This window comes from Anabrus simplex, chromosome 1, assembly GCF_040414725.1.
Source record: "Anabrus simplex isolate iqAnaSimp1 chromosome 1, ASM4041472v1, whole genome shotgun sequence".
NCBI lineage: Eukaryota > Metazoa > Arthropoda > Insecta > Orthoptera > Tettigoniidae > Anabrus > Anabrus simplex.
Genome location: NC_090265.1, coordinates 107,071,376 through 107,092,703, shown reverse-complemented (window position 1 = coordinate 107,092,703; position 21,328 = coordinate 107,071,376). Strand labels below are relative to the sequence as shown.

General features: G+C 38.3%; 1 protein-coding gene across 1 annotated transcript in view; it reads right to left on the bottom strand.

The window, feature by feature from the left end:
* Positions 1–21,328, bottom strand: part of Rat1 (5'-3' exoribonuclease 2 Rat1) — a 184,425-nt gene that overhangs the window by 42,884 nt on the left and 120,213 nt on the right. The window contains exons 12-13 of the mRNA XM_068224996.1: positions 9,697–9,786; positions 1,969–2,125 (exon numbers count right to left, since the gene is read on the bottom strand). Of these exons, the coding sequence (XP_068081097.1) occupies positions 1,969–2,125; positions 9,697–9,786 (247 nt within the window). The remainder of the gene's footprint in view (positions 1–1,968; positions 2,126–9,696; positions 9,787–21,328) is intronic.

Here is a 21,328-nt window from a genome sequence, read left to right as displayed (position 1 = left end):
CTTCCTCAGCTTTCTTTTTCACCTCTTATCTGAGAAAACCCTGGAATTTAAAGGAGAAAGTCCGGCTGAGCTGCAATCAGAGTGGAATGGAAAAGTTGGTTCCAATGGTGATAGGAAAAGTGAGAAGTCCACGCTGCCTTAAAACTGTGCAGACATTTCTTTGCAAGTACACATCCAATGCAAACGCCTGGATAACAACTGCAATATTTGAGCAATATTTATGCGCACTAGATGCAAAAATAAGTGTTCAATACAGAAAAATCGTGCTGTTCGTTAACCAATGTGCAGCATGTCCCACTGACACGGCGTATCTACAGAACGTGAAAATTGTATTTTTCTGGCTTCAGCAACTTGATCAGCGCATCATCAAATGCATGAAACAAAAATATAGGAAGTGGTTCGTTCAGAAGCAGTTGGAATCTCTTCAAACCACAACGATGAAAACAACAGTACTGGAAGAGATGCATTTTGTAAAACCGAACATCATCAAGAAGTGCCAATTTCGGTCATGTTATTGCAGATGACTACACGCCTGTAGACAGAAACTTTGCCATGACTGATGAATGGTTATAAATACTGGCTGAAGATGACAAGCCTTGATGCTTACATAGACTGTGATTAAAGTGTTGTGGCTTGTCCATCTATGACGAATGACAGAATTCTCGATCAGCAGACATCAGATAAGCAACAGAAAAAAAAGGGAAGAAGAGGACAAACCAGAATCCATACCAATGCCTACATTTTCAAAAGCTCTAGAAGCAATGGACACAGTGTGATGATATGTCACAAGTTTTGTTCGTTCATGATGATGAGCCTGGAATTTAAAGGAGAAAAATGTCATGGAGGAAAGATGAGTAAATAGAGATTGACAGTCCGGCTGAACTGCAATCAAGGTGGAACGGAAAAGATGGATCCACTGGTATTAGGAAGACCAGTCCTAACACTCCTTTATGAAGGGCATTGGAGCATAGTCATGACTAAGCATCTAGCACGGAGATATTATTACTGGCTTGGGGTGACAAGGATATGAACAATAAAATGTTATGAAACCTGTCAAGTACAACAGAATGCACCCTAGAAAGACTTACTGCTGTGTCTTCCAGCAGAAAGTCTACAGAAAAGGGTGCATGTGAATTATGCACAAGGTCGGCGATTTAACACACATGTCTACGCCGTGATTTTTTTTTTTTTTTACACGTTGTGAATACAGTATAGCAATTTTTGGTAGTACGTTTTCCCGTGTTTGAAGTCCAAATTTTTCAGTCGCTTCATAAACATAATAACGAGGTTTCATTGTACTTAAATTATAGCAAATTCCCTTACATAGAAAATTTTTTATTTAATGAGCACAGGTTATACAAGGCAACTTGTATACGACTGTGAAGACAACTCACTCGCAGAAATACATACATATTACCCAGTAAGTGTAATTTGTCTCATACTCCGAATGGCAGAGATATGAAGATTTCTAAAAGTAAACATACATTTCAAAGTTGTTTCTACTACAGAGAGCCTCACTTCTGCAACATATTTGAATAGTTTTAAGGTCAAACTGCAGTTCAAGTTCATTTTCGAATGCACATTCATCATAAGCGGGTGAGCACGTGCGAAAGACTGAGTGATAACACTGTCCTGTTTGATTGAATATAATGAAACTGTAGTTCACAGCAAGTAAAAGTCAAGCAGGAAGTGGAGGTGATTATTATTTTTACAAGAAAATACAACTAGGAAATGAAGTCAAGCAGATATGAGCTTATCTCTGGACACTATATGGTTCTTAGGTTCTTTCGTTATTTGAAGATATTCTACTCTTTATTTCTTCCTTAGATTTAAGCATATAAAGATATATTTCCTTAGAGTTCATTCATAGTATAAGTATTTCATAAACTGGTTTCATTAATGATATCGATATATTTTTGCTGAACATATTTTAATAATAATATTAAAAAAAAAAAAAAAAGTACTTACTTTCGGCAGCTGTTAAGGCATCATAATAAGGCTCTAAAGCCTTAAATAGTCGCTTCTCATCCACAAAAGGAAGCAAGGCCACACCTTGCCAAGCAAACTTTTTACCATTTAAGTCAATCTTGAAGTCTTCAGGGTAAAAATCTATGATAGGTGAATCCTACATAGGAGAAAAAATAAATTAGAAAACAATCCAAATCACACAAACCAATATTTCTTATTTCTTTCAATGAGTCTATACAGAGTTTTCCTCCATTGTTAGACCCCATGAAATAACCAGACCTAAACAAGCTTTTAAACTCTACTTACTGGACAAACAAACAAACAAACAAACAAACAAACAAACAAACAAACAAACAAACAAACAAAACAAAATAATAATAATAATAATAATAATAATAATAATAATAATAATAATAATAATAATGATGATCAAATGGCCCACGGTCAACTCCCTTCCGGAGATCCAATAGCCATGGTAATGCGGCAACTAGATGAACAAAATAAAATGAAATAATATAAGGTGAAATAAAATAAAAAGGCAATCATCGGCAAAACGATATATGACGGTTACAGACCTTCCTATCTCTCCATCCTCCCTCTTGACCTACTAAGGCTTGCTGAACCAGACTTAACATTACATCATTTGCCGCATTTGTGTGCCTCATTCTGCTCACGTTGCAACTTTATACTTACTTCTTTTCTGTTACCACTCATCATTATCTAACTTCACCTACAAATCAATCTCTTTCAATATATTTAACCATACTTAATCTGATTTAAATTTCAAGCCAGTCTCCACATTAAATTATACCATCACATCTTACCATACCAAAATTGACCAACCATACTTCACAACCTCTCTTTTCATCAGTCTTTCAATGACACTCTTTATTATTTAATCATTCTAAGCCACCACCACCACTCCAATCTCATTTAAATTTCAGGCCACACTCACATTAAATTATCATATCCATCTCTTAATCATAACCACTCTTAGCAACCTTCACTCAAAATAATCTCTCTTGACGTCGTCTAGGCACGGTCTTGAACTTCTGCGAGCGTGGGTCAGCTATTTCGCTCGTAAATATGGAAGGATTGAATACTGCGGATATTGAAACGGAGCTGAGTATAGGCGACGAAAGTGGCACAGAATCGTTGAGTAGGGGTGGAGGGGAACTTTTAGTGAGTGAATATCATCGAATATAATTTTAGTGATACCAGTGATATCAGTGAAAACGGATATCAAGAATTCGGACCTGATGGCGATGTCGCGGCACTTCAGCCAACACAGATATTTAGTTTCGTTACTCCGAATGATTATATGGATGATAATGAACCTGTCCATGATTTTGAAAGAGTATTACATGAAATATATTATTTTTTACATATGTTGGGAGGTGACAAACAATTCGGTGACATAGCCACTTGCATATATATCACTGCAGCATTCAAACAGGAGAGGGCATATAAGTATAGATACAGAATGGGAAGGCACTTGCTCAGGGGAAATTGAAGCTCATATACAGTATATGGGCATCATTCCCCTTCCAGAATCATGTGGTTATTGATTTAGAGTGATTCAGACAAAACAAGACATATGACAAATACAGCTTATCTCTGTGCCGAGTACCACCAATAGAGTGAGAGAGAGGGGGGGGGGGGTGTGTGTGTGTGTGTGTGTGTGTGTGTGTGTGTGTGTGTGTGTGTGTGTGTGTGTGTGTGTGTGTGTGTGTGTGTGTGTGTGTGTGTGTGTGTGTGTGTGTGTGTGTGTGTGTGTGTGTGTGTGTGTGTGTGTGTGTGTGTGTGTGTGTGTGTGTGTGTGTGTGTGTGTGTGTGTGTGTGTGTGTGTGTGTGTGTGTGTGTGTGTGTGTGTGTGTGTGTGTGTGTGTGTGTGTGTGTGTGTGTGTGTGTGTGTGTGTGTGTGTGTGTGTGTGTGTGTGTGTGTGTGTGTGTGTGTGTGTGTGTGTGTGTGTGTGTGTGTGTGTGTGTGTGTGTGTGTGTGTGTGTGTGTGTGTGTGTGTGTGTGTGTGTGTGTGTGTGTGTGTGTGTGTGTGTGTGTGTGGAGGTTTGAACTAACAACCTTATGACTCAATGAGCACAGAAATGGATGTGATGGTATGTTTTCTAATATTATTGAAAATTTAAATAAATTGTGATTACCAGTTTTTCTTATAAATAACTTTTCCTGAAACAATGCACACTGCTTAAATTTTTCCTAAATAATAGGTTGAAACCTGGGGATAAGCGGAATGAAAATGTGAGAGGGAAAGAGTTAATACTATAATTTTTCAGAATGAAATTAAACACACACTTTAACATAGTATCGCATTTCGAAAAATGACAAACGAGCACGCCTTAGTATAGATATCATACGTGAAAACGCAAGTTTTGAACAAACTTATTGCTGTTTCATACTGATTTTTAAATGTTTATGGGATTTTTTCCAACTTTTACTAAAAATTGGATTTAACAACAATGCGTTATAGTGAGTAAATTTTTCGCCATTATGAATTCTCACTATAACAGACTTCTAGCAAATTCTTAATTTCCCCATGTTGAATAACCACTAACTTAAAATTGGCATCATAATATCGGCGGGAACGCGTTGAAAATTTGCTGGCAATACCTGTTCCACTTGTCTTTACAATGCGGCAATCCATCATGACAATATTCCACGTGTCTACAAAACTGTTAATTTTAGTGAGCGTCATGTACAGTAGACACATTATAATTCTGCCACTGAGTAGCCGAGGCCTTTCTAGGAATTCACAGGTTCACATGTTTTGATGCCATTCTGCGGATTTGAAAAAAGTTTTTGTAGAGAATAATAGAATGTCATTCTCTCTTCACTATTTCTTAAGAACCAGTGACATTACACAGAGCACAGAGGCACTGTATAACCAGTTGCCGTAGCTAGCAATGTATAATAAAGACTCAGATGTTGATGGTCAATGAGTTTTGTGCATGGGGGTTGAGGGTGGGGGTGGTGAAGAGAAACAGCATGGTTACCGTGGTAGATGCCAGTGGTGTTCCTTACTGTTAGGTCGCGAATGCAAGATGACACGCTTTTTATCCAAGGATATTGGTTTAAAAAAACAGAGGAATCACATACTGAAAAGATGGATGATCTTATGCAAACAACATGATACTACGAGGTGTGATGTAAGCTTTGTTCGTAGTACAGTCAGAAACTGTTGCCAACTATCAGACACATGCGCACATTCAAATTCATGTTTGCAGTAGCGATCAACAGAGTTGCAGACTACTAATGTGTTGTTCGTACAAGGTTTTTCAAACTGTTGGAAACCATCAGCAAACCGTTGGAACAATTTCTGATCTTGGACAAAAACTCTTTCAGTCAGCGAGTCAGAATATGCATGCATACCCGGTGCCATCTATGTTCGTTTCATACCTGACCTGAGAATTACTTCACGGCCATGATTAGTTGTTCAAGTAACCTACAAAGTAAGTAAAATTTATCAAATTAAATATAACCTCACTTTTGCGCTTATGTCTAAGTAAGTTCTATATATTTCAGACTTTCAACTAGTACAACTTAGTCATCCACATTGTTATTTTACCATATTCATCAATTTTTCAAATTGAAGTTGTGAATGAATGAATGAATGAATGAATGAATGAATGAATAAATAAATAAATAAATAAATAAATAAATAAATAAATAAATTCATTCATTTTTGAAGCTCACAGAGTACACAACACGTTGGTTCAAAATGTCAGACGTCTTCAACCACTTCCGCTCGTAGTGAAAAATGAGCTCGTCATGTTTCAAACTAGCTGCCAACCACATGTGCATATGGACGATAAATCGAACTATCATGGATTCGTTCTGTAAACAAACTTATATGGTTTGGTAAAGTAAATGGCAGCATGATTGGTTGGAGTGGGGTGAGTTTAAGCCACAGAAATGAGGTGATTACAAGCCTTCACCAATGATCAAACACTTTCATAACTGAGGTACAGAACTGTATGTGTGAGGAGTCATCCAGTATTGATCACAAAAGGACTGTACTACAGTACTGTGAAGTAATGATGATGATGATGATGATGATAATGATGATGATGATGATGATGATGAGTTATAGTTATGGGATATTAAGAACCGATGAAAAAGATGTCATAAGCTTGCTGAGTATTATTCAAGGCAGAAGAGGGATTTAGAGTGTGGGCGCTTAGCACTAAAGTGAGATGTCAGGCTTACATACATATTCGACCGCTGGCGCTGTAGTACAGTAGAAGTGAACCCCGTTGTAATGACAATATAGTTATGCCCTTTGGAAATTCCTATACTAATCTGTGCAATAACTTTGGTTACAATGAAAACCTTTTCACTGATTCATCCATTATTACGAACTAATTTCGGTGTGTTAGTTTTTCTGTTATCAATATTCATACACTCAACTTCAGCTTTTGTATTGAATGTGATCTTCCATATCGATTCTTTGATACACGTATGAGCGAGCTCTTGTCGACATTCAAGTGTGCTGTCGACTTCAATTAATAATATCCCACAACTCCGAATGGTCGTAAACAAACATTGCGAGAACGTGTTTGTCATAACGCACAAATAAGTCCACTGACAGCAGTTGCTAACTCCTTAAAAATAAAGGATGAAGTAAACGATTGCTTAATTTTAATACTAGGTACTGAAATAAAATAAGAACGTGATACTTCTTCTCAAGATACAGTAGTGTGCATAACTTATTTCAGAGGATAGGTTATATACTCTCATGTTTGGTTAAATTTCAGAAAGGCTGTTGCCATGTAAATGTATTGTGAAAAGGTTATCATTACTCTACAAGGAGCTTGAAACATTATTTTGTAATACTCGCGCGATAAACCTAGGTTAGGTGACGCCATTTGAAGTAAGAAAATGAAAACGTTTGCCACAGAAGCTTCTGGAGTGATGCTATTACAATTTTTAAGAATGAAACTGTACATGCGAGTTCACAGGCTATCAGAATTAGAAAATACCGTAGTAATGAGTTAGCCGCTGTATGGAAAACATTCGTGAAAAGTTTTGAACAAACTAATTTCTGTTTCGTACCAATTTGAAGGTGGTTTTGTGCGAGTGTGATATTGTGATATCGTTAGTTTTGTGTACCATTAGCCAGGAGATCAGAATGATAGTCTGACAAGGTGGACACGGTCCTGAACGAAACAATGCGTGTCATAGGTGACAAAGTAAAATCTACTCCTCTTTTCTGGTTGCCAGTGCTCAGCCACATAGAACCTCCTAGAATTAGAAGATTGAATAACTTGGTTAGAGAATACAAGAAGATATTGACCAATCCTGATCTCCCCATCCATGAAGATGTTAACGTCAGATTCCGCTGTCTTAAATCTAGATCTCCTCCTATTCAAACAGCACAGGAACTTGTTAAGAGGGATTTCAACCCAAAAGATGATTGGCAACAAGAGTGGAACAGCGTAGCTCCAACTCAATGGCAGACATTGTTCAATTACAATAACCTTCTAGTTGGGTTTGACTTGAGCTGCAAGACATGGGTAGCACTCAACTGAGGCCGTACTAACCATGGGAGATGTGGATTAATGATGTTTAAGTGGGGTATGAGATCTTCCCCACCCTGTGACTGTGGTGCAGTTAAGCAGACTATCGACCATATTCTCAATGAATGCGTTGGATGGGCATTCGTTGGATCCATCCAGGACTTTGTGGTGGCTTCTACTGAGGCCAAACGATGGCTAGAGAATTTAGATCTCACTCTTTGAACACTTTTGCTTGCATGACTGTCTTCGCTGTTATTATGTGTATATTTTGTAATTATGTATATAATATTAATTGTGCTTATATTGTTTTGTGTACGTTACCATATAATAATAATAATAATAATAATAATAATAATAATAATAATAATAATAATAATAATAATAATAATAATAATAATAATAATAATAATAATAATCTGTGAGCTTGCATCCGGGAGATAGTAGGTTCAAATCCCACTATCGGCAAACCTGAAAATGGTTTTCCGTGGTTTCCCATTTTCACACCAGGCAAATGCTGGGGCTGTACCTTAATTAAGGCCACGGCCGCTTCCTTCCAACTACTAGGCTTTTCCTATCCCATCGTCGCCATAAGACCTATCTGTGTTGATGCGACGTAAAGCCCATAGAGGAAAAAAAAAAAATTTCGCCGACAAAATCTGTTGTCAAAGGGAAGGGTAAACTATGGGCTCAACAATTTCATGAATAATAGCGATCATATTCCTAAGTAACATTGAAAAAACCAACTAGGAGATGTAGAGGGAGATCAAGGCAATCAGTTTTAAGAGGTGTAGAACTAAAAGAGGCTACAGAGATGGTTACAAATAGAGGATTATGGAAGCACTTAGTTAATTCACAGAGGCTTGCAGACCGAATGCTAAAAGGCATGGCAGTGTACAACGTAGATGTATGTACCAGACGTCTGTGCTGAGAAAAGGCAAAAGCTAGTTATGGCACAATACAGGACCTTTGCTTAGATAAGAGGGGCAGTTGAACACAAGAGTAATCTTCAGCACAAAATGTACAAAGTTGTTCTTGTTGCTTGAGTCATCAGTCCATAGACTGGTTTGATGCAACTCTCCATGCCACCCTATCCTGTGCTAACTTTTTAATTTCTACGTAACTATTGCATCCTACATCTGCTCTAATCTGCTTGTCATATTCATACCTTGGTCTACCCCTACCGTTCTTACCACTTACACTTCCTTCAAAAACCAAATGAACAAGTCCTGGGTGTCTCTTTGTGTCCTATCATTCTATCTCTTCTTCTCGTCAAATTTAGCCAAATCGATCTCCTCTCAACAATTTGATTCAGAATCTCTTCATTCGCGATTCGATCTATCCATCTCACCTTCAGCATTCTTCTGTAACACCACATTTCAAAAGCTTCTATTCTCTTTCTTTCTGAGCTAGTTATCGTCCATGTTACACTTCCATACAATGCCATGTTCCACACGAAAGTCTTCAAAAACATCTTTCTAATTCCTATATCAATGTTTGAGGTGAGAAAATTTCTTTTATGAAAGCTCTTCCTTGCTTGTGCTTACAAAGTTGTAACTACAGTATAGTGTGTAGGGTAGATAACTCCTTGTTTTACTGCTGTCATTTTGTAAATAATGTGTGATGGTGCAATTTATGATAATACAGGCAAAGATTACTGTAAAAGGTGTGCTTCTACTGAAACCTTAATTTCAGGTAAACCCCAATTTAAGGTAAAAACAATTGAGGTCCATATAAAAACGCTAAATAGGGGTTTTACTGTATGTACATGGGTCTCAAATTTCTAAAAATTTAGTGTTTGGTTACTGTATGTAGTATCGATCTGCATTAGTTCGATAGTTAATGGTGAAAATCACAACCAATACAAATTTACTGGAAATTTCTCTCAAGATTTAACAATTGTTTTCCATGTGCTGCGAGGCCCCATCTAGTGAATCATAAAGTAAAATTTTCATGGAATACATTTATCATAGTACTAACCACACAAATGCTGTATAAACTAATACTGATTTTGGATTTCCTATAAAAAGTCCAAAGCAAAAAGAATATAAAGCTCCCACTTATAATTACAAAAACAGAAAGGCATTGTCCCAACCCATTTTCCAACACATCTGCGATGTCAGACATTTCCAAAGAAATAGGTCGTTCATAAGCTAGCCATTAATTCGATGAACATAAATAAGTAAATATTCAACTTACAGGATCACTCATTAGCTTGGCCCAAGGTGCAGGCACATGAGCACTGCTCGCAGCTGGGAAAACACCCATCAGCTGTTCTAATGGACGGAACTGCAATCAATACATACAATCACATTACAAAATGTTAACTTTAAAATCCGTAGGACAAATGCTATTTTTACAGGTCATAATGTAGGCTAAAGTTGCAAACACAAAAAAAATAATAATTCCATGTTAAAACAATCAGAAAGAAAATATAGATCCTGAAAAAGATAAGACAAACATAATTGTATTAAATGGTTGAAATTAGCTGGTGGGATAATCCCAGGGCAAGTCGGTCATTGTTATCGGTCATTCTCATCGTAAGGATTGTTAGTCCATATGGGCAGCTGATGTTTAGCAGTGGCTTCTCTTTATGATCAAGATTAACAGATTGGCCTGTCGCTCCAGCCTGGCATCTGATGAGAAATCAGCCGTCCCAACTCCTGCCAATTGTGCACAGAGTGTTTGCACATGCCTTTCTCACCAGATTGGAACAACGGACCAAAAAGAGGTTATTGCTTTTGATGACAAGAACTTCAAGAATAACTCTGTTTAAAGACTCCTTTAAAATTTGTGTTTTTATTGTTAATATCATATGCTTGTTTTTAACACTGAAGAAGGCCCAAACGGGCCGGAACATGTACCTTGTCTAACTTAATTCTGAAAGTTTCTTTCAAACATACTGTGCACTGACTACTGGACCTTTTAATTGTAAATTCTTTTATAATTTAAACAGTAGTGCAGTACTGTAGTATGTGTTTAGGATGGCTGGTGTGAGTTCTCATTATAGGTCATCCAAGGTAAAAGAAAGGCTAGACAGTATTTAACCCTAGTACTGCTGCAGGATTTTATCTCATACGCTGAGCGTATAGTTACTGGATTAGACAAACTTTTATATTTTTATGGGAGTCAAAAATAATTCATAATATAAATGTATTATGTATCATTTTAAAGCATAGAAATAGCATTTTAAAGGTGATGCAAGAAACAAAATGATTAAATTTGTAGCAATGGGTCAAAATTTGAAACATATTTTAACAACTGTAAACAATTACAAAAAATCCCAGTCTAAAATTGGCTAAGTTATTTATAGCTGTGACTGAAAACATGATTTATGTAATTAAGCTGGAGATCCAGAAAATTTATTTTAGAGCAATAGTTCATTTTTTTAAATAAAGAAAATTGTTATTTCATCATTCCTTTTAGTTCCCCAACATATGAGTCACTGGATTTTGGGACACCCAGTGGAAATATACCTGCTTCATTCACAATTTCACTTTCAATTTCATTATCTGACAAATTCCCCACATTATCTTTTGCACAATAATCATCACAATCAGTACCCTCACAAATGACTTATTCATTTTCATTATTGTCGACATAGATGCCATGTTGATTCATTAATAATATCTTGAAGTCTAAAGATAAAATAGTGGCTACCTTCCAAAAAAGAGGCTTATGATGATTCACAGACATCTTCCATCTATGATATAGATATAGATGTTGATTAACATAGGGAACCTGAAATATTTGTCCCGAATGAGTAAATTTATATACCAATATAAATGGTCCGTTATTGGACACTATAAATTTTCCAGCTGTCTCATTCTTGGTTGCCAGCGTTTCGCCCCCGTGTGCTAGGTTGGGTTCATCAGTTGGTATCTAGCACACCCACCAAGACGCTAGCTAGTGCATACCATGGAGGCTACTGAGTAGGCTACTTGGAGCCACCAGCAGTGCCAATGCACTATGAGAGACTTTGTCTCTTTACCAAAATTATTGATGCCTGCTTGGCCATCAGATGATATAGATGTTGATTCCCATAGGGAACCTGAAATATTTGTCCCGAATGAGTAAATTTATAATACCAATATAAATGGTCCGTTATTAGACATTATAAATTTTCCAGCTAACTCATTCTTGGTTGCCAGCGTTTCGCCCCCGTGTGCTAGGTTGGGCTCATCATATGGTACCTAGCACACCCACCAAGACGCTGGCTAGTGCATACCGTGGAGGCCACTCCATAGGCTACTTAGAGCCACCGGTAGATGGAAGATGTATATATATCTTCTCTCTAGCCACTAAACATACTACTACTGTCATCTGTTCAATATCTTACGACCTGCGACTATAGCAACTGAGAAACACTCGCACTATCTATCAAACAGATGGTCCGCAGTTCTTGGGTTATGAGACAGAGCAAACTGGAAATTACACTGCAGGGAAAAAGTACAATGTGGACAAGAGATGCATACTCGAGGGTTATAAATTTCATTTTTGGGTCCTATTGAACTGAGATTACATATAATTTAATCTTACAAAAACGTTTATTCCACCTATTCAATACTTTATGCTATTTGCAATGCCTATATTTACATTACAATGAATCATTAGGGACTAGTTTCAATCCTACTTGGGGTCATCATCAGCCATCATTAGATAAATACACAATTTTGTCAAATGTCCTAAAGCGTTACTTTCTATTAAACAATAAAACTAATGTTGTGAGCTATATGAACAATATTATAACATGCGTTATGATGTATGATTGAACTGAACTAAGCGCTAAGGTTCTTAAATATTACATGAACGTTAAAATATTAGGTGACACAAATTCAATACATTGTGTTAAAAGTATAAAAATTTGTTAAAATGTCTGAGTACAAATATACAAATGTTTCTAGTAGGTTCTGTGAGTTGTGGTTCGATTGTGCTATTCATTGACTGAGTAAAATTTTTGGCACTGGTGCAGAGGGAGATTCAGATAACTTTCTTTAAGTACATGTAAAGTGATTTGCATGGGTTCATTAATAGAATTGTGCAAATTGAGCATAAACAAGTTCTTGAATATCTTCTGGGAAATGTAAGTGAACACTGTGCGTGGTGGTTTGAGTGGATGGAATTCCCAGTCCAACGCTGAAAACAAATGGGACCTGATAAAATGAGAAAAGAGAAAGCCAGAATTAACACAAAGTTTGCAAAGAAAAGGAAAAGATAAAATTAAAAAATTGAAATGAGGAAACACTCACCTTGCGCAGCAGTGTGTGCAGCTTGGCTGGTGTTGTACAACTAGCATGAGCGGGTTAAAAGTGGAAGGAAGAGGATTGGAGGGGAGTTGTATGAAGGGCAGGGACATGTGAGTTGGGCTGGGTAGTGGCATGGGGGAAGGGAAAAGGAGGAAGGGGAGTAACTTACGGCAGAGCCAACGGGTGTGGAAGTGAGGGTAATTGTTTTGGAAAAGTACCTTTAATTAAACTTAGGAACGATTTTTGGTTTGCCAAATTATTATTTCTGAGAAAGGTGATGAAGGTTCATCAGTTTTTTGTAAGATTAAATTATATGTAAGAGATGCATAAGTCATTGCAGGAAAGTACTGCTCGTCTTGAACAGACAGACACCATGGGGCAATTAAAAAAAAAAAAAAAAGAAAGCTAAGTTTCCAGAAATCAAAAACAGGATATGCGAATATGTGAAAAGAGTCAGTCTGGATGTGCAGTCACAAGTGACGTGTGGATTGATAAGAAGGAAGCCATATTTTCCAGTGTCGACCTATTTACTGCAACTTTAAAACTTTTCAGTTTATCGAAAACACTAATTATAACATATAACACTTAACATACCAGCAAAAAATATGTACAGTTAAACAAAGAATGACATGTTTTGTTCTACAAGAACATCCTCAGGTTCTATCAACTCTCTCCTAATCATCTGCATATCACAAACTTTCAATCTCTGACAAGTTTAAGCAATGTAAACAATACTGTACATATACATACATGATTTAAAATGCAGGAAAACACTGTTCATCTTGAACAGACAGACAGAAACTGTGGGGCAATTTGCAAACAAAAAAAAAGCTAAGTTTTCAGAAATCGAAAACAGGATATGTGAATATGTGAGTGAAAATACTGTTCGTCTTGACCAGACAGACAGAATAATACCAATATAAATGGTCCGTTATTGGACATTATATCTACATCTATATCATCTGATGGCCAAGCAGGTATCAATTTTTGATAATGAGACAAAGTCTCTCATAGTGCATTGGCACTGCCGGTAGCTACAATTAGCCTACGCAGTGGCCTCTACGGTATGCACTAGCCAGCGTCTTGGTAGGTGTGCAAGGTACCAACTGATGAGCCCAGCCTAGCACACGAGGGCAAAACGCTGGCAACCAGGAATGAGTTAGCTGGAAAATTTATAATGTCCAATAACGGACCATTTATATTGGTATTATAAATTTACTCATTTGGAACAGATATTTCAGATTCCCTATGGGAATCAACATCTATATCATCTGATGGCCAAGCAGGCATCAATTTTTGATAATGAGACAAAGTCACTCATAGTGCATTGGCACTGCCGGTAGCTACAATTAGCCTACGCAGTGGCCTCTACGGTATGCACTAGGCAGCGTCTTGGTAGGTGTGCTAGGTACCAACTGATGAGACCAGCCTAGCACACGAGGGCGAAACGCTGGCAACCAGGAATGAGTTAGCTGGAAAATTTACAATGTCCAATAACGAACCATTTATATTGGTATTATAAATTTACTCATTCGGAACAGATATTTCAGATTCCCTCTGGGAATCAACATCTATATCATCTGATGGCCAAACAGGCATCAATTTTTGATAATGAGACAAAGTCTCTCATAGTGCATTGGCACTGCTGGTAGCTACAATTAGCCTATGCAGTGGCCTCTACGGTATGCACTAGCCAGCGTCTTGGTCGGTGTGCTAGGTACCAACTGATGAGCCCAGCCTAGCACACGAGGGCGAAACGCTGGCAACCAGGAATGAGTTAGCTGGAAAATTTATAATGTCCAATAACGGACCATTTATATTGGTATTATAAATTTACTCATTCGGAACAGATATTTCAGATTCCCTATGGGAATCAACATCTATATCATCTGATGGCCAAGCAGGCATCAATTTTTGATAATGAGACAAAGTCTCTCATAGTGCATTGGCACTGCCGGTAGCTACAATTAGCCTACGCAGTGGCCTCTACGGTATGCACTAGCCAGCGTCTTGGTAGGTGTGCTAGGTACCAACTGATGAGCCCAGCCTAGCACACGAGGGCGAAATGCTGGCAACCAGGAATGAGTTAGCTGGAAAATTTATAATGTCCAATAACGTACCATTTATATTGGTATTACAAATTTACTCATTCGGAACAGATATTTCAGATTCCCTATGGGAATCAACATCTATATCAACAGACAGACAGAAACCGTAGGATTCATTCTACCACGGATTTTCTCTATTACCACTTAGTACGATCACATTTTTCCTAGCCCTGAAAATGTTATTTGTTATCACTTGTGGAAGGAACATGATTTTCAACTCAGGTAAGAGCCCTTGCCGCAGTTGCGTGATAACAGGAAAAGACGTATTCCTGAAATTCACAGGATAAGTTACACCTTTGGGAAGCAAGCCATTAGCCTCAGAAATGTTCAATTTTGCTTGCTGGTTAGCAGTGAGACTGCAGAATAACACAGTGAGCCTATTTGTACTTGTATTTCACATTCCATTCAGAAGTTGGAAATGTATTTTATGTTGAGTGATACAGTGAAGAGTAGCAAATGTTTGTCGCATGATAGCCTACACCTGGATTAGGAACATAATTTTGTGAAGTTGACCAGCGCAGTGCATATTTCCTGTGATAACCTAGTTATGGATATGAAAAAGTCGTGAAATTCCTTACTAATCAAGACAAAATGGACTGACATCCGCACCTATAAGCATGTGGAGGGTGCGTGAACTTTGAAACTCGCACTATCGAGTTTCGACTCGATCACTCGAGTTGGTCAAAGTTTCGTTGGATTCAAAATGGCAGCCAAAGTCATTCTGTCGCAGTCGCACATGGATAAGTCGGCGGAGTATGACATCCAATTCACTGTCTAAGAGTGTGACCACAAAATAATGTTTAATAAACCACTGGTCTGAAATAAAAGGCTTCTACTAACATTTGTTTAAGAAAGAGAGTGATCTGCAACAATACTTTGCTATTTCTATGGGCCCCGTACAAATGTTTTCATATATGGCGTTTGGTGCTTTTCACACCTTTCACTGTCCGACTCGTTGGCTGAATGGTCAGCGTACTGGCCTTCGGTTCAGAGGGTCCCGGGTTCAATTCCTGGCCTGTTCGGGGATTTTAACCTTCATTGGTTAATTCCAATGGCCCGGGGGCTGGGTGTTTGTGCTGTCCCCAACATCCCTGCAACTCACACACCACACATAACACAATTCTCCACCACAATAACACGCAATTACCTACCAATGGCAGATGCCGCCCACCCTCACCGGAGGGTCTGCTTTACAAGGGCTACACTCGGCTAGAAATAGCCACACGAAATTAGAATTATTACACCTTTCACTGCACTGTTGTTATTTTATAAGACCCAGTGGAAAAGGATTTCATATTTGTTCTCTTCTGTTTTTCATTTTAATACTCTCTTCTTGTATACTTTTCACTCTGCCTGTGAATACACGGCATAAAATGCCCTTACATTGGAAAAAATCAAATCTAGTATTTCCATATCCCTGTTAGATAATTTTTATTTGAGTATTCAGTAGTACGTTTTCTCGCTTAACATGTTATTTTTCCTTGTCTCCTGCAGAAACATCTTAATAAGGTTTTACTCTAAATATTAAACACGTTGAGTGTTGGGTACGTGAGAGTAGTGAATTTTTTGAACTTCACGTCTAATATGGGGTCGTACGTTCGTTCGAAATAGAGAACTGTGCGAACCCATTTGGGTGTGCAATAAGTGTGTGTTTCGAAGCTGTATAAATCCTCTTCCTGCCATCTGTTGGCCATCTATTTAAGTAAGTGCATACTCCACCTTTCATTTGTCAAGTCCTCTTTTGGCGCGACCCCATATGGGTATGTCAGGAGTACTTTGTAGGGTGACAAAGTCATTGTCTAGTTTGCGCACGGATTGTTTACGTAAATGTGCAATGCTATGAGTTTCCTTTAAGTCATTATGAATAAAACGAGCAGTAAAAGACTTGGTGTAGATAGTCTGGACGATTTATTGAACAAGTCGGACAATGATGATATAGATGATGTACATCGCTACAGTGATTTTGACCCCATTACAGAGCAAATATCTCGCACATTCATCTGCACTGATGAATTACAATCTTCAGCTTACACTTCTTGACTGTGCTTCTGGTTTCCAAGCACCCGTTGCAACACCTTCAACTGATTTCAACTGTTTTCAACTGTTTTAAACGATATAGTCACCGTTTAAATCTAAGAATTTCATTTTTTGTCCGTATTGAACTGAGACCGTAAGATAGGTAACTTAAAGGGTCCATCTTTTCAATACAAATAAATGTTATAATGTTTATTCACAACACATTTTTACTTGGAACTAGTTTCAACGCTATTTAGCGTCATCTTCAGCTAAAATGTGAAAAATAGGCATAGGTGTATACATGTAGACATGTACAGTACACAGAATGTTACAGCATTATGATTAAATAAGAGTAAAAGAGACTTAAAATAGTGAATAGCAAGGTCAGAAATTGTTAGTCATCACTGAAATGAACTTGCAATAGGCTCGATTCCCTGTAGATCAAAAGATTCGTTATCTCTTGCATCACTAGAATCCCCTCCTAAATTACTTACAAATTCATCACACTCCATGTCAAAACCACTTCTCACGCGTGGTCTCTTTTTACTCGGATAGCAACACGACCAGCGGTGGATAATTCTTTTTGTGCAATGAAAACACTTGAAACAGACACACTGGCGAATTTGGACATTAGTTTTGCGATACAGTAAAACCCTGTTAATTCAAATTTTTTGGGACGCAGAAATCGGACTTTGAATTATGTGATTTTGAATTAACCGCCAACTCGTAATTCAGAAATGCCAACCCTCGTCGCGGCACAAAATATTTTGATGATGATGCTTGTTGTTTTAAGGGGCCTAACATCGAAGGTCATCGGCCCACAAAATATTTTAATACCCATTACTGCTTGCGATTAACACTGATTCACAATTTAAAACTTTCAAATGCCAAGAAAAAAAAACTATTTCCAAAATGTATTCAACAAGGTGCATTTACAGTATTCAAACAATGCACTTGGATAATTCACTGGCAAACATAACCCCACACAAGGAAAGAAAAATAATTATTCAAAGGCGAGGAGAAATCTATGCTAGCTGCCCAGTGCAAGTGCTTTTATTCATTGGATAACAGTACTGTATGCATTTTAGATGCCTTGAACTTGGACGGAAAGTATCCGATGCCCTTAAAACATTGTAATTTATCGAATTTGCCTTTGACGAGGGGAGGAAGTAGAAAGTCTCTCGCTTCTGTATTACAACACAGTACAGTGACTATCACTGTATGATTTCGAGCCATGGCACTTCTCTCATAATTCAGATATGCCAGCCAACCCTTGCCGCGAAAAACAAAGTATTCTAAGACCCATTAATGCATGCAATCACCTTCATTCACAGATTAAACCTTAGTAATGCCATGGATTATTAAAAAACCTATTTCTGAAATGTATCCAACAAGGTGCATTTACATTAGTCAAATAATCCACTTGATTAAATTCATGGCAAACATGACCTCACGCAAGAGAAAAAACACGACACTTAACACATAACGATTTTTCGCCTTTACCGCTTTGTACGATCATATATTCCCCAGACCTGAAAATGTTCTTTGTCATCCCTTGTGTACAGAATGTGATTTCCACCAGAGATAAGAGCACTTGCCACGGGTCGGTCGGGGAAAGTTGCGTGATAAGAGGAAATGACCTTGAATTCTCGAACACCGAGTATATTGCGCCTTCGAGGGGCAAGCTGTTAGCTTCAGTAAAGTTGAGTTTTGCGTTACTGATTGCCAGCAAAGACTTTACACTAGAACAAGACATGGCAGTGCTAAGTTAAAGCAGAGTAATAATTCCCCTGCGGCTAGGAACGCTGAATTCAGTTTTCATGCGTTTCCTTTTTTCAAAGCTGTCCTGTTGACATACATGGCTTATGGCAGGGAGCCATCCAAAATTATGTGTCATGGAAGTTACCGCCACAAAATGTGTAATGGAAGTGTAACTCTAGCAACCGTGCAGCCGTTGGTGGATGGTCATGATCGAGAGATATATCTATAATCATTTGATTTGCTCAAAGGGAGAAGTGGTTTATTTTTTGTTCTATGTTCTTTGTTCTATGGAAAGGTCTTCGTTGTCTGTGAGATAGGTGAGTAACCTAGTGTGCTTGATTGTGCTTGTAGCCTATTTCGCATTCCAATCAGAAGTTAGACATTTATTTATTCAAAATCATTCTTTCCAACTTTGGAAACTTTCCTTCATGCACTAGTTTTCTTTTTCTGTTCCTATCTTGCTTATATGCATTTTCAATTTTATCTCGGTTACCCACAATAGTGTTTGTGTTCAAAGCAGAATGTGCTAGTTTTAACATTCACGCCAACACTACGCGCTTAAGATGTGGATTCCTATCTACTTCCTGAAGGATTTAAATTTTTTCTTCATTAAGATGCGTTTTCCAAGGTGCGATTGTAGCCGCAACGGTGATTGTAGCCACATGGCGACAACAGTCTCCATCTCCGCGCATGCGCAGTTTGAATTTGGTCTGCGACTCGCTGCGATTGCGGCTTCAGCCGCCACACTGGTGCAGTGAACAGTGCTGGCGGCCGCAGTCGCTGCGACGGAAGTGACTACTGCTCAACACCTCCTCCGCAAGCATTCTCCTCTGTCAATCAAGGGCCGATAAAAGCCAGCCATGCTCAGATGTAAACAGTGTTGATATCTTGTCAAGATTACTGGGTCATAATTTATAGGAATGAATATACAGTGTAATATGTACTTTTAAATAAAATGCAAATCCCACTCTGCATTATCATTTTTATGCGTTTTTATTGATTCCTTCATTCCCTAGATTACACCGATGGAATGGCATGTAAATAATTGACTTATTGGTGCAATTAATGTTGTGTCACTCAATTAAGTTGCGGGCTTGTTAAACTTGAAGTTTACCGGGCCAGTTGACTGTGCTGTTAGGGGCACGCAGCTGTGAGCTTGCATCCGGGAGCTAGTGAGATCGAATCGCACTATCGGCAGTCCTGAAGATGGTTTTCCGTGATTTTCCATTTTTACACCAGGCAAATGCTGGGGCTGTACCTTAATGAAGCCACGGCCGCTTCCTTCTATCTCCTAGGTCTTTCCTATGCCATCGTCGCCATAAGACCTATCTGTGTCGGTGCGACATAAAGCCACTAGGAAAAAAAATCTTGAAGTCTATTACGACCAAAGATGTACTGATTGTTATGTCTTACTGTAAAAGCACTTATTCAACTGAGCTAAACTCTGTTAAAATAAGATTAAAATATCCGTACCTGACAGTGAGTGCTAGTTTCTCAGCTGGGCTGATAGGTTTCTTGTACCGACTGCACGGGGTTTTCAAAATTTCACTTTTTAAAAGTTAGAGAAATACAAAAAAATATCAGAAAAGAACTGAAGAAAAGCAAGCATTTTAATGCAAAGCATTCTAGAACTGCAAAACACTCAGTCTGAAACACTTCCTGAACTTTGTCTCATCACTTAAAAGATGCCTGTTAATTAAATTGTTATATCGTCCTTCCTCATAGTGCGATGCAAATATACTGTTGACTTTCCTTCTTTTCGGGCCGAGATACCATATTAACAATTCTTCTTCTTCTTCTTCTTCTTCTTCTTCTTCTTCTTCTTCTTCTTCTTCTTCTTCTTCTTCTTCCATTAAAATGTCAAGGAAAGCCATGCCACTAACGAAATCGCCCATGCTCTCGTCCATTTCTGACGGAATGGACTGCGCGACTGGCGGCTGGAATCGTGTCTAAGAAAATACCCCACCTGCACGTCGCTTGCGGCTGCTGTCGCCAATGTATATGGCGACGCCTGTCGTTGCGGCTCTGGCCACCGTGGCGGCTACAGTCGCACCTTGGAAAACACACCTTTAGTGAGTGGTTTCATGACCATTTTCTTATCCATAGCTAGGCTATCACAAGACAGATACCGTATGTACAGCACTATTGAACTCACGATTATCCTATGAGTACATAAGAAGGCTGTCGAGCCAAAAATAATCCTTCACTTCCTTTTACCACTCAACACAATAAATTGAATGTAATGCCTATAACCGTTCTTGTGATAAGGTGATTTAAAACAGTGTGGTACGACTGAAGTTAAAATAAGTCTATGGTGCAGCAATAGCAGATCTTTGACAGGTCATCTGTGTAGAGAAATTAATTTCATTTTATAGGTCCGTATTGAACTTTGACTGAGCCTCCGTGGCTCAGATGGCAGCGCGTCGGCTTCTCACCGCTGGATACCATGGTTCAAATCCCGGTGACTCCACGTGAGATTTGTGCTGGACAAAGCAGAGGCAGGACAGGTTTTTCTCCGGGTACTCCGGTTTTCCCTGTCATCTTTCATTCCAGCAACACTCTCCATTATCATTTCATAGCATTTATCATTGCAAGCTGTCAACTTCATGGCCGTATCGATGAGTATAATCAACAAATTAATCTAAAAAGCCACCTAATCGATACTTTATTTCTTCTGCCTTTGGCAAACTTAAAAATACA